Source organism: Sinocyclocheilus anshuiensis, unplaced genomic scaffold (genome assembly GCF_001515605.1).
Source record: "Sinocyclocheilus anshuiensis isolate Anshui unplaced genomic scaffold, SAMN03320099.WGS_v1.1 scaffold1292, whole genome shotgun sequence".
Lineage (NCBI taxonomy): Eukaryota > Metazoa > Chordata > Actinopteri > Cypriniformes > Cyprinidae > Sinocyclocheilus > Sinocyclocheilus anshuiensis.
The window spans coordinates 285,371-299,459 of NW_015544215.1; the positions used below are offsets into that span (position 1 = coordinate 285,371).

General features: G+C 37.3%; 1 protein-coding gene across 8 annotated transcripts in view; it reads right to left on the bottom strand.

Moving 5' to 3' along the window:
- Window positions 1–389: 389 nt before the first annotated feature.
- Window positions 390–14,089, bottom strand: part of adgrb1a (adhesion G protein-coupled receptor B1a) — a 105,707-nt gene continuing 92,007 nt past the window's right edge. For 5 of the 8 annotated variants that reach the window (XM_016497931.1, XM_016497933.1, XM_016497929.1 and 2 more), the window contains 8 exons: window positions 12,843–12,941; window positions 10,068–10,239; window positions 9,875–9,970; window positions 9,748–9,787; window positions 7,586–8,238; window positions 5,257–5,292; window positions 5,000–5,158; window positions 1,807–3,403 (listed from right to left, as the gene is read on the bottom strand). In XM_016497931.1, the coding sequence (XP_016353417.1) occupies window positions 3,209–3,403; window positions 5,000–5,158; window positions 5,257–5,292; window positions 7,586–8,238; window positions 9,748–9,787; window positions 9,875–9,970; window positions 10,068–10,239; window positions 12,843–12,941 (1,450 nt within the window). In that variant the 3' untranslated portion in view covers window positions 1,807–3,208. The other 3 variants (XM_016497928.1, XM_016497932.1, XM_016497930.1) reach the window with 3 other exon arrangements.

The window sequence follows — 14,089 nt, forward strand, 5'->3', positions numbered from 1 at the left end:
GTAGGGGCTCCTCTTTTCCACGACATTCTAATTTATTGAGATGCACCTGTATATACGATAGTATTCATTAATGTTTTCAATTAGCTTAGTTTGAATTTCAGTTGAAGTTTTAGTCATTTTATGTGCTTTTCATTAGTTTTTGTTTAAATGTTTCTATTTAGCTTTCAATTTATTTCAGGTTTAGCATTAGTATTTTTTTTGCACTTAAACCTTTTAGTTAGTTATCTTATTTTAAGGAAAAAATTTCTAATTTTCATTTCATAAAGTTTGTTTAGTTTTTTTTTTTAATCCATGCATTCATCCGTCCGTTTCACAGTGCCATAAATATGACATCTTTCCCTTTATTATATAGATATACTTTTTTATTAGAAATATGACACATTCATTTTGTGCTCTGAAAACTGTACAATAACAAAGAAACCCCAGTGAACTTAAAAAAAGATGTGTGGAAAAGCAGGGAGAGGAAGAGGAGGAGGAGTAGGGCAGGGGGTTGATGGTGGGGAATTCAGGCAAGTACGTATCATCTGGAATGACAGTCAGTGATACCGAAAGACACACCGTTACATGATGTTACAGAACACTGATATAGTCCAGTAACCCGATGAGATTTGGAGGGGGGATCTCAGAATCGCAATGATATATATAATAAGGATAACAATATTCCCCAAGCACAGTAAGAAAGATATTTATAGGCTAAAATTCATTTTGTAGAACTCTTCTGGAAATAATTACAATGCTGTACAACAGGACTCTGAGGAGTGAGTCTTGTGCTTTCTCTGTGTGCGACCACAACCTAACCAGAGAATAACACCCCTCTGCAGTTTCATATATAAGACTATTTATAATATATATATATATATTTATATATTCATATTCATCTCCGTTTTCTCTTTCAAACATGATTCTGCACTTATTCTGAGACTCAGCAGTTTGTTTCAGGTCTCTCAGCTCCAGTGATTCTGATGGAAACATCAAGCGAATGCAAACGTGTGGGTTCACATGATCCCTCCAACTGGACTGCCGACCCGCTTTCAAGCTGAATCTCACGTTGTTGACTGACTCTTGAAGGATCCGCAGGTCGGTGCGGTGCACGGGACAGCACAGTGGCTAAGCTGTGGGCTGTACTGTCTCAGAAGGGCGTTTGAGACAGGTTAACAGTCAAATGGCTTTGGGCAATCACGTCGCCTCTAGTGCCCCAAGCGTATGCATGTTGTGTGTCACACTGATCAATAACGATGATGGTAAGACTAATAATATTCAAGAATTGGATTTTGAATGACGTGTAGCTCACCCGATTCCTGCCGGACAGTTTGAAAGCTTTCTGTCGTAGAGCTACTTCTCACTCTTCCATAAATGGGACATGATCACAAATATGTGTGTGTGTGTATCCAGGTGTGTAAGAAATTGAAGGCCACTCACTAAGGCTCATCTGCTCTTAGTCTGAATTCCAGTCCTTCCCTTCAGTCAGTCACTCCCAATGTTCCCATGGCAACATCCCAGGTCAGCACTCAACTTGCCCAGTTCAGCTGTTCTTGGTAGTGCCAGCTCATTACCATAGCAACAGGCTCAGACCTGGATTTTCGAAAGTGTTATGATTCGCTTTGACATTAAGGAAAAGGCCATTCCAGGATTACAAAAAACAACAACAACTACAACACAAATAAAAATTGCACAGCCATGTTGCTTTCACTCTCTTTCTTGCATACTTTTGTTTGTCCGCACTCTCACTCCAATCTCATTCCCTCTCTTTGTCCCTTTTCCCTGCGAGTAAAGTTTGTTCTGTTTCTCTGAATGTCTGAAAACTGTACAATAACAAAGAAACCCCAGTGAACTTAAAAAAAGATGTGTGGAAAAGCAGGGAGAGGAAGAGGAGGAGGAGTAGGGCAGGGGGTTGATGGTGGGGAATTCAGGCAAGTACGTATCATCTGGAATGACAGTCAGTGATACCGAAAGACACACCGTTACATGATGTTACAGAACACTGATATAGTCCAGTAACCCGATGAGATTTGGAGGGGGGATCTCAGAATCGCAATGATATATATAATAAGGATAACAATATTCCCCAAGCACAGTAAGAAAGATATTTATAGGCTAAAATTCATTTTGTAGAACTCTTCTGGAAATAATTACAATGCTGTACAACAGGACTCTGAGGAGTGAGTCTTGTGCTTTCTCTGTGTGCGACCACAACCTAACCAGAGAATAACACCCCTCTGCAGTTTCATATATAAGACTATTTATAATATATATATATATATTTATATATTCATATTCATCTCCGTTTTCTCTTTCAAACATGATTCTGCACTTATTCTGAGACTCAGCAGTTTGTTTCAGGTCTCTCAGCTCCAGTGATTCTGATGGAAACATCAAGCGAATGCAAACGTGTGGGTTCACATGATCCCTCCAACTGGACTGCCGACCCGCTTTCAAGCTGAATCTCACGTTGTTGACTGACTCTTGAAGGATCCGCAGGTCGGTGCGGTGCACGGGACAGCACAGTGGCTAAGCTGTGGGCTGTACTGTCTCAGAAGGGCGTTTGAGACAGGTTAACAGTCAAATGGCTTTGGGCAATCACGTCGCCTCTAGTGCCCCAAGCGTATGCATGTTGTGTGTCACACTGATCAATAACGATGATGGTAAGACTAATAATATTCAAGAATTGGATTTTGAATGACGTGTAGCTCACCCGATTCCTGCCGGACAGTTTGAAAGCTTTCTGTCGTAGAGCTACTTCTCACTCTTCCATAAATGGGACATGATCACAAATATGTGTGTGTGTGTATCCAGGTGTGTAAGAAATTGAAGGCCACTCACTAAGGCTCATCTGCTCTTAGTCTGAATTCCAGTCCTTCCCTTCAGTCAGTCACTCCCAATGTTCCCATGGCAACATCCCAGGTCAGCACTCAACTTGCCCAGTTCAGCTGTTCTTGGTAGTGCCAGCTCATTACCATAGCAACAGGCTCAGACCTGGATTTTCGAAAGTGTTATGATTCGCTTTGACATTAAGGAAAAGGCCATTCCAGGATTACAAAAAACAACAACAACTACAACACAAATAAAAATTGCACAGCCATGTTGCTTTCACTCTCTTTCTTGCATACTTTTGTTTGTCCGCACTCTCACTCCAATCTCATTCCCTCTCTTTGTCCCTTTTCCCTGCGAGTAAAGTTTGTTCTGTTTCTCTGAATGCTCTGGGGGTCTCTCAGACCTCCGTCTGCAGGTCCATGATCTCTTGGCCCACCAGAGGGATGGTGGCGCTGGCCTTCTCCCACTCCACCGCTTGCATCTCAAGAGGAGAGGCCTGTAGAGGTTCCAGCTCCTTACGCACCCATGATGGTGGCGAGTGGGTCTTCCTGATGCCCTCCCATGCCCGCTTACTGGGGGTCTGCTGCTTGTCCTGCATTAACAAAAAGAATGTTTTAGGGTTACATTTTTGTAAGATGTTAAGAAACATCATATAAAATAGAATTATATTTTGAATAAAGAAAACAAATATTATTGTTAGAACCATCATCATTATAATAATTTTTAATAATAATAATGATAATAATAATAATAACAATAAGATCTGCTGATCCTACATCATGACATAAAATCATATGAAAAACTAAGGTGATCTACATTGTATTGGGCATTCAAAGTGAACAATGATGGCATCTGTTTACTGATTAAATTCAATATAGTTTCTAGTGAGGGGCTTCTGCCAGTCTCTGATCTTCCTCCTGAGAGTTAACTACATGTGAATGTTTACACGTCTATAGTCCTTGTGGCCAGGTGCAGCTTAAACCATTTGGGTACTGTTATCTTTGGGGAGTAGGTTTGCTGAAGCTCACAGTCAGGGGTTGATTTCCTGTATTGTTTTGTTTAAGTGGTCACTTCTAAAGGCTGTGTAAGGTAAACACCTTTAAGGACTGCCCACTGAATGCCTATAAAATACAAATGTATCACTTAGCCTTAGTCAGACTTTTGATGACTGCAGTGCCACACAGCACGTTCTCAATAAAGAATCCTGCTGAAAATACCCAAGAGTCTCCTGCTCTTCGCTTCTGAGTTTCCAACAGAACACAGAAAATGAATATTATTTTCTTTAAAGACTCTTTTTTGGCATTTGTGCCTTTATGCTGATAGTACAGCTGGAGAGAGGACAGGAAACGAGGTGGGAGAGAGAGGCAGGTGGGATCGGGAAAAGACCACGAGCGGGATTTGAACTCGGGTCACTGCCCATGAGGCCAAACATTACTATCATTGAGGCTATTTTTGTTACTATTACAATTATTAACATTTAAAGCAACTATTATAAAAGCAATAAACAAATAATTACTTTCATGTAACTAGTGTCAGTATAAAGTCATATTTTGATTTTGAAAATACAAAAACTAAAACAAAAATCAAGTTGTGTCTTGCGATTAGTAATAATGCCAAGATATAAAACTGATCCAATTTAAAAAAATTCTAATATAGATTGGTAGATTATTATGGGAAAAACTGAACTGAATTTAATTAAATGTTGCTAGTCCTGCATTAAAAAGAGTTATTATTATTATTATTAATAATAATAATACACTTTAATTTATTGTTATATATTATAATATATTTTATTATATATTTATATAAAAATTTTAATTGTCAGAAAAGTAATTTCACAAAACCTGCATGCTCCATTTTCTCAAAGTAAAGTATTATTTACAGTACCGGTAAAAAGTCTGGAATAATTTTCAATGTTTTAATGTTTTATTAGAATGATTTCTGAAGGATCATGTGACACTGAACACTGGAGTAATGGCTAATATCACAGTTTTTACTGTATTTCTCATCAAATAAATTCAAATTTGGTGATTAGAGATCTTTCTTTAAAAACATTTAAAAAAAATCCAAACTTTTGACTGGTACTGTGTTTTCTTTTGATTTTGGTATGAAATATAACTTTTTTTTGAATGAGATCCACTTAATGACAAACAGAAAAGGAGGGGGAGTGATTAATGTAAATTCGTACACTAAGATTGGTTTTATCGCTGCCTCCTGATGACACGCTCCATCTCTTCCCAGTCTTCCCGTCCACTGGGGGTGAATCCCTGTCCTTCTCTGCATGCTGCAGTTTCCTGTTTAAGTCCTGGAACATGTCCTGGTGGCGCTTCCGTGTATGCATGATCTTCTGCAAGACAAAACCCACATTTAAACCTTCGCAGAGATGAATGAAACTGCTCCACACAAGACTGCTGTCATTTGTGGAAAGATTTACATTACACTGACCTCAAAATCCAGCTCTGCATAGCGTGATTTTCGTCTCTAAAAGGGCAAATTAGAAAAGGGTGTTATTGTGTGTCCTTTCAGAGTCATCTTGGGGGGTGCAATGGGTCATTCCCAAAATACAGTGTCATAAGAAAAATGTCATATATTTCAAGAAACCCCATATAAAAGACATCATTCTATAACCTAAGATTTCAATACTGTACATAATAGTTTAATCTTTAACAATCCTTTTATCTGGTATACATTATTTATATATGTAATATTTATACTAATTTTGTTTTTCTTGTTTAAGCACAAAATACATATTTTAATATAAAACACAATTAAATTTAGAACAACTAATGAAAAATCAAATAATAATATTTAATAAAATATAACAAAACAGTTTTTTTTTTCAGTTTAAACATTACTGCACAATGCAAAATATAATTTAATACGAAATAAATATGTTAAATAAATTAACATTTAAAGCAATTAATATTATGAATAATTTCATATCATTGGCATCAGTATACATTTAAGCTAATTTGATTTTGAAAATACAGAAAGTAACAAAATCAAGTTGTGTCTTGTGATTAGTAACAATGTCAAGATAATAAATGAATACAATTTAATAAATTCTAATAAATCATTAATAATTGATATGGGGAAAATGAATTTAATTTAATTTAAACATTCAACATTTTGTTGATAATTGGTAATATTTGGTAAGTCAGAAAGTTAATACTGTTTGAGAATGACCCAAATGCAATAAGTAGAAAAAAATCGATTGTAAAATTTCGGCACTTCGGACAGACTTTGTGAAAGCATTGTGCCGCATTTGTATTGAATGTTTCCGCCGAGCTCCTGGCATGAGCTTGCGGTAAACAGCTTGTGACCGAATGGCCTTTCTTTAGCCTGTCGGAGGGCGGCTGAGGGCAGTCTGACATTCTGCCTGCGCTGTGCGTGGATGCAGCTGTGTGCCTGCAACGCATTCTGGGAGCATGTTTGGCCTGAGGTGAGGAGGAATCCACACTTGTCATCTGCTCCCTTTTAAAGCATGAGCAAAATCTGACCTTTGCAGAGACTTTCTTTTCTAAGAGGGATAATTGCAAATGCAAAAAGCCATAATTTATGTAGCCTTCTTTCATTTCTTCCTTTTTGAAACGGCAGATTTTTCATTCCATTAAGTGTTTCGACGCAGTTTTTATTGAAAGCGAGTGCATGTGCATTGGCTGATGTCAGTTGAAATGTAATTCTGAGCCACGTAATGACAGTCCTCTACGCAGACACTCTCCACAAACATACTTTTTTCACTCCGCACATAAATTAGGACACTCGCTCCCTTGTGGCAGATATGACAAACATTGATGTGAATTCACAGCCTTGTAGGCAGATGGGTCTACAGCACGTTTCTTTGGACCAGAAACCAAAGTGTCCATCAGTTATTAGAAATAAACATGGCTGAGAAAAAAAAAAGTACAAGATGAGGATGAAAAGACATCGTGATTTAAAAAAGAGAGCAAACCCAGTATCTACAGAGCTGTAAGATGCATGCACATTTGCGCTGTTAGCCAATAAATGTTAATGAATAGTCATTTAGAAAGCTGTTGTGTCACTGGGGTTCTGATTAAATTAGGCTGTGAATCTTTCTATACAAACTGTGAAGAGCGTTTTCATTATTTAGACAAAATGAAGTCAAACGAGCTTGTCTACAGTGAGGAAACAGGTACAGGACATCTGTCACTTTGCAACACTCTACAAACACCTTAGCGAAAGAATCGCCATTGGTTAGCACATTTTTTTAGTTTACTCGCCAGACTGTGTATGTGTACATTGTGCACATTGTACACTAAAGATGATAACTATAACAGAAAATATATTGTTTTTAAAATCATTCTAAATGCAAAAGAATAGAGTTCACACCACTATGTTCAAACTATAATGATAATGACACAAAGGAACAATATTGTTGGAATCACTTTCACAGTGATTTTTTTTCCAGCTGATGAACGATAAAAACCTTGACAGCCAATGAGAATCGATCCTGCTTTAAAGAGCTTGAGCATTTAATGCAGCAAATGGCAAAACTGCCGCACACTTCTAATAAACAGAACGTTATCGTGTGTTGGTGTGGACACTGATATAGTTATCTTTATAGTCATTGTTCTTGGTTCTCTAACTCAATCCACGACGAGTGAAATAAAAAAAAAATTATTTCAATTATTGTTAGCCATTGGTTAAGACATTATTTGGTGGCCTAGCGCAACATTTTGTCACATATACGAGTGGTTTACTCGCAAAATAGAGGGTTGCATTGTTTTATCTCATGATTATTGTTGTTTCTTACCTCCAAAGAGCTCATAGACAGTGTTGAGATGGTCTCACTCTTAGACATCATGCCAGAGTTCCCAGAGTCCCCTTGCTCACATGTGTTTGTCATCTGGGATTCGCCGGAGATGTTCTGCACTGTCTGCACAGGGGAGTCCCTCTCTGAGCAGGAAATGCTGACTCGCTCGGTGGGCAGGGTCTTCAACCCAAAGCCTGGCACAGGATCGGTGCCAGCAGGGTTGGCCAGATGGATGAGCCTGGTCTGGGGTAACTGTTCGATGCTGATGTTGTACTTTGTGGCTTGGTCCTCCTTGCTGCCCTTTGTGGGCCTAAGGGTGTTGTTGTTGTTGGGCAAGAGCACGTAACCCTGGCCCGACCCTCCTCCTCCTCCTTCGGGACCGCTGCTGTCTCCCGGGGTTCCATCCAGTTGCTTGAAGAGCTCGCCATCACAGATGTAAATAGATTTGGCTCCGGGTAGCTCTGTACTGACCCCGGCAATGGCGCTTTTTTCGCGACGCATGGTGAGAGTGTGGCTGGCGTAGTCAGCAACGTTTTGCAGGTGGACCTTTGCCATGCTGGCAGGAAGGGTGTTGAAGTTGGAGCCTTTCTGTACCGTGATCTGCTGTGAAGCTACCTTCTCCTCACCTAGTTGGGAGGAACGCTTTAGGGTGCCTGCGAATCCGAGGGAAAAAGCCTTAGTAAGTGAAAAGAGATCACAGCAGAGAAAATACATGCTGATTTGATAAAGCGGTGCTACATTTTGCTGCTATTTTATCAGCTCAAATTATGATGTAATATAGATAAAACTTTGCTGAATCATAAGAATAATGCGGTATATGGTCTAACATGGTATAGAACAAGTATAGAACAAAACAAAGTAAATGCATCTGATTGCATAGGGCCTTATAAAATACATACATTTTTTTTTTTTCCAAATTCTGTATTTCACATGAAATTATAACAATTAATTTAACATAAAAAAATTGTATTTTATATTTTGCACAACATAAATTTAATGTATAAATTAAAACCAAATAAAATGTTGATTATGATATTAATAATAATAACAATAACAATAATAATAATAATGTTTAAGTATGTGCAGTAGACAAAAATATGGTTCTCAGAAGCAGATTCTATATTTCAGATTCCTGTTTAATAATTACTGATGTTAGTCCATATTGCACTTTGAATTTTATTAATTTTACAGCCCTACTTTTGATTTAGTAATCCAAAATTTTCCAAATTCAGTGGCATTCCACACTATACAGTAAATTCTATTTTTATGCCTGGATTCTGCAAGTCCGCCCAAGTTTCCCACATCTCGGAATTTATAGATCCCTAATGATGACACCTGGACATCACCTGAAATTTTATGAGCTAGAAATTTGGAAGGGTAGACAGTGAAATTGCTAATAAAATAGATAAAGTGTTTTAACTTGAAAAAGACAAGTCCTAATCATTGGTTTGATATGTTGCAGAAAAAAAGAATGGTCAAAGATGGGATCATAAAGGTGTAAATAAGTACACAAAGGAGCAATCTCTCTTCTTATTTTGATTTTCCCATGAGCACCAGCAAACTAATTATACATTATGTGAATTATTAGGTAATAATTGGCTACATTACAAAAGGTCAGTGTAAAACAGGAGCAAGCAAAGATGCGAAACAGTTTGAACTTTGAGGGTCGCATTATGCTTTTCACAATAATGCAGTCAATAATGCATTAAACTTTAGCTTTGGCAAGTCATGTAAAAATTTCTTTAGAACAACTAACTGAAGGAAGGCTGATTGAAGGCTTAATTTTTAGTCCTTCGCACTTCAAAAAACGTAAAAAATATCACATCACAAGTCTATATTTCCAGACGCTAGCTTGATATGTCGTCTTGATAAATAATCAAAATCCCATTTCCGATAGATATCAGAGAAGAAAGCTGCTATCTGATAATGAAATGTCATGAGGGACTTAATTAGGACAGGCCGGCATATCTGAGGCACGGCAAGGGAACAGACAAGTCTATTTATCTGCATTTTGCTTCTCGCCAGCTATCAGATCGTCTTCTTAATCTCCTTGATGAAAATGCATTATGTGGCCTGTAAAATGGCACTTGTCTTGTCGTAACCTCTCAGAGGGATGCCACAACAACTTTAAGTGACCGGAGCGTATGTTGTGAGAGACTCACCTGATCGGCAAGCCATGTCCACATCCTTTTCAAAGTCGGTCTGGAGAAAACAATGAGAATGAGAGTCTTAAACCACAATTTTATGCTTAATGTGCAACAGAAATACAGATATTTAGTCGCAATTCACCATCAGCTGAGCATGGCCGTTCTGGAAAGATCCACCAGAGTTACCGTTTCCATCTTCTTGATGGTCAACAACACGACACTTTACTGCCTCTTGTACCTAATTGATTGCGAAAAAACATGTCTAAGTAAGTAATTTGAATCTAAAATTAGAAAGTCCGCCAATTAAAAACCAGACATGAGACAGGTTCCCTCACCTCTCTGCGTAGGATGCAATGCACCATCACGATAACGAAGCCCTCGAGGGAGTCAAAGACGGCAAAAAGGATCTGAAACAAGGCTGAACGGCGGTCAGTAATGGCCAGGACCGCCGACATCCAAGTGAGAGCCAGCAGTGGCAGTACAACGCAGGAGCTCCACAGCGACGCCCTACAGGACCAGAGCAGAATTACACTGAGTGACAGTTCATATTACCATTGCCATACAAGCTGACAAAGAGGGCAAAACTAAGGGATAAAGTGACTTTGGTTGATATTTAGAAATTTCTTATGGAACTAATTAATATTTATCACACATATTATTGATTTCTTGGATGTCTGAGGAGTGTTTTACAGATATAAATGTGGTATTGCACTAAAGAACATTAATATATGAATACACAGATCAATACAGTGTTCAATATGAGCTAGAGTTGCCCTTTTTGTTGATTATACTGAACAATACCGATATACCGATACTGAAAACATGTAGGTTCAATCACAGTTCAAAACATATGTGAACAGGTGCAACAGGTAAAAATAAACCAAAAGAAGCAATAAAAAAGGAGCAATGGACTATGAAAAAGAGGAAGACAGATGAGAGGATGAAAGATGAAGGAATGTAGACAATTCAGCGGTCTTTAGAGAAGAACTCTCCCCTGATCATGGATTTGGAGGAAGGGCCAGCATGCTCAGCAAGTCCTACATCTCACTATTTTGTTCCATTTTTAAATATTTAATTCTTTATCTGCTCCAGTCTACTGCATTTGTAGCTTTTTAAAGCACCAACAAACACACATTCTGCCAATCACACATACACACACATCAGGGATGCTCATATAAACAAAACAAAAGAGAGATTGCAGTGGCTACACTGTTGTGGGAAATAATCACAATTCATGTATCTAATATACATCAGGGATTTACAATAGATCTTTCATTAACAGACACACAGACCCTATAAAGACATGTCCATAATTGTCTTTATGAAGTACTCTGCCCTATAAAGCTTTCGCCTGACATTCTGTACACAAGCACTGCTAACCGCAAATGTAGTCACCCTCAGACATCTATACATGTATACCAACACATAATGTGGTAAAACCTCATTGACCTTTAACCCACCTCGTCTGCTGAGGTATGTTTACAAATTGCTGCAATTCACCAGCAAAATAAATAAATATATATGACTATATATTGTAGGTTGCATGATTTTAACCTCTCTTATTGCTTCTTAGATGCTGCCACATACAAAAACATATCCTACACATATTTGCGTACATTAATAAATGGCTAGTCTACTTTATCTCACATTGTAGAGTAAAACACCTGGCCAGTACCAGCAACAGGCTAATGATAGAAACCTGATAAACATGGCTCACTGCAGTCTCAGATAAGCCAATCTTGACATGGCTGCTATTATTAGCCCTTACAATAATGTCTCATGGCAACCATAGTTTCCACCAAAATACCACAGAGTTCAAGCAAAATATCATATAGTTACTGCCAGTACAGAATATTTGGCCACCACTGTCATCACAAAATAAATGAATAAAAAATAAAAAATAAAATAAAAATGCAGAGAGATGCAGAAAAATTAAGGATATGCCGTAAAACATATTTTTCAAAGTTGTAAGTAAAACAAAGATAATCAGGGAAATTTTACAGGAAAATACTATTTCAGCTTTTCTACTTCAAAATTTCACATTTATTCAGTTAGTTTTTTTGTAATTATTTGTGTAATTTAATAGCAATTTCTGAGTGAAGTGTTTGATATACAGTATATATAGTATGTGATGAGCTAATTCATTTGAATTTTACCAACAGAGATGTATATACATGTGCTGAAATTAACATGTTTTATCTAAATATTATAATAACATATTTTTTAGTATACTATTATAGTATTTAGTCATATGTTTTCATTTTAAATTGTAATAATTTTGTTATTTGCTTTTGTCATTTGAATTTTTTTAATACTTCTATTTAGCTGTAATTGATTTTATTTCGGTTTTAGTTTTGGTAATTTCAGTACTTCAACTTATTTCAGTTAGTTGCCAAGGCAACATTTTAAATGTTCTTTTTTCCATCTAATATTTATATGAATTTTTTAAAGCTTTATTTCAATTACAGAAACCCATTAGTTTTGGTTACCAATAACAACACTGAAAATTACTCAAAATGTACTAAAAATAACTGAAAGTGCCAATGCATCTGCCAAGCGCATGGCCAAATACTGGCTGATTTATAGGTGATAGATGATGCCTAGATGATATATCGATCTATCTCTAATCCAATAACTAGTATAGCATGATGCTAGCAACACCAAGGCCATGGGTTTGAATCCCAGAGAATGCACATACTGAATGCACTGAAATCTGTTTTATATGAAAACCTAAAAGTCTGAAAATGCCTAAAAGTAATTTATTATAACTAAAACTATGCTACTTTGACAAAAAATACGGTTACTATGGTAATCTCTAGCAAGGAACTGTCTGGTCAAACACGCTTGCACACTCACACAAACATACACAGCAGGGCTTCAGCATGAGCTCCTATTGCAATCTGCATGATTTAGCATTGCAACAACATAAAAACTCTGTCTCTGCTGATCACTTTTGACTTAACAGCTAAGGAGCAATAGCAGGGTGAGGGAAATGAATGGGGGAGAAAACCAGAAAAGCAAAAAGAAGGGTGAGGTAAGAAATATGCAGAAAGGAAAACAGAACCGAAGGCAGAGCATCATAGAGTTGGTAAATAATTAGCGGGACTAACATGGCGTTACTGGTAGCTGTGGTGGAAACGTCAGCCGACGAGATAACTCCGCACTTGGCACATTTGAGCGTCATATTGTACAGTGGCACTGTCATCTGACTGCAAAGTCAAATCAACACACTGAAATACACATGTACGCTGACATATAACCACATGCACACTCTCGCACACACACCGAGACATATAATAATTTATTCCTGTGATGCAAAGTTGAATTTTCAGTAGCCATTACTCCAGTTGATCCTTCAGAAATCATTTTAATGTGCTGATTTGGTGCACAAGAAAGATTTCTTATTATGACAGTTGAAAACAGTTGTGCATCTTAATATTTTTGTAGAAATTCTATGAATAAAAACTTTGAAAGAAATCTTTTGTTAGTGTATGTAATGCTGTACACAAAATAGCCACCTCCAAACAAAAAAAATAAAATAAATTAAAGCCATCAGCTTGGCATGGCTGCCCAAACGGATAGGAAGTTGATTCTGCTACTGGCAGACATGTAGATTAAACCCCACATAATATAAGAAATTTAATTTCAAGCAAAAGGCCAATGTGACCAATAAAACCTCACTGAAGGCAGTGATATTAAAAAGCAATCAGCATTTTTTTTGAATACATGCTAGTCCTCGTGGAGATGGAGGGACTTCAAAGACTGAGCTGATATGATCCTATACCAAATATTAAAGCAAACTTTCTCATTTATTGTACCCTCCATTTTTGAAACAGTTAATCTTTTTGATTTTTTTTTTTGTCACAGGTAGTAAAGCAATTCAAAAATTCTTGATGAGAGCCACAACAATTTGTCCAAATGCACTTTGATATTCTAAAACGGAAGAAAATGCCAGAATTTAGAGGTGTACAGAGACTATCCAAAGTGCTACTCATGCACTAGGCATAATTAACAGCAGCACTTATTAATTAGGCTAATGAAAAATGCTGTGTTTAAGAACAAGGGGCGAGGGAGGGAGGAAAAAGCAACAAAAAAATCCTCCCTCTAAATCTAATTCACCATCTATCAGCACCAAACAACGGCAGCCAGCCTTGAGTTAATCGGTTTCTGCAGAGAACGCAATGCGGCTGGAAAATACTCAAGCAAACATGTTGATAAGAGATTTGGAATTACAAAAATATTTCCCATTATTACTTCAGCACAAACATAAATCTGACTTTCTAAGAAAAAAATTCAATCCAAAATGTCCAGACAATGAAATCCACATACAAGCATTCTTTTGCAGTCTCAAACTCAA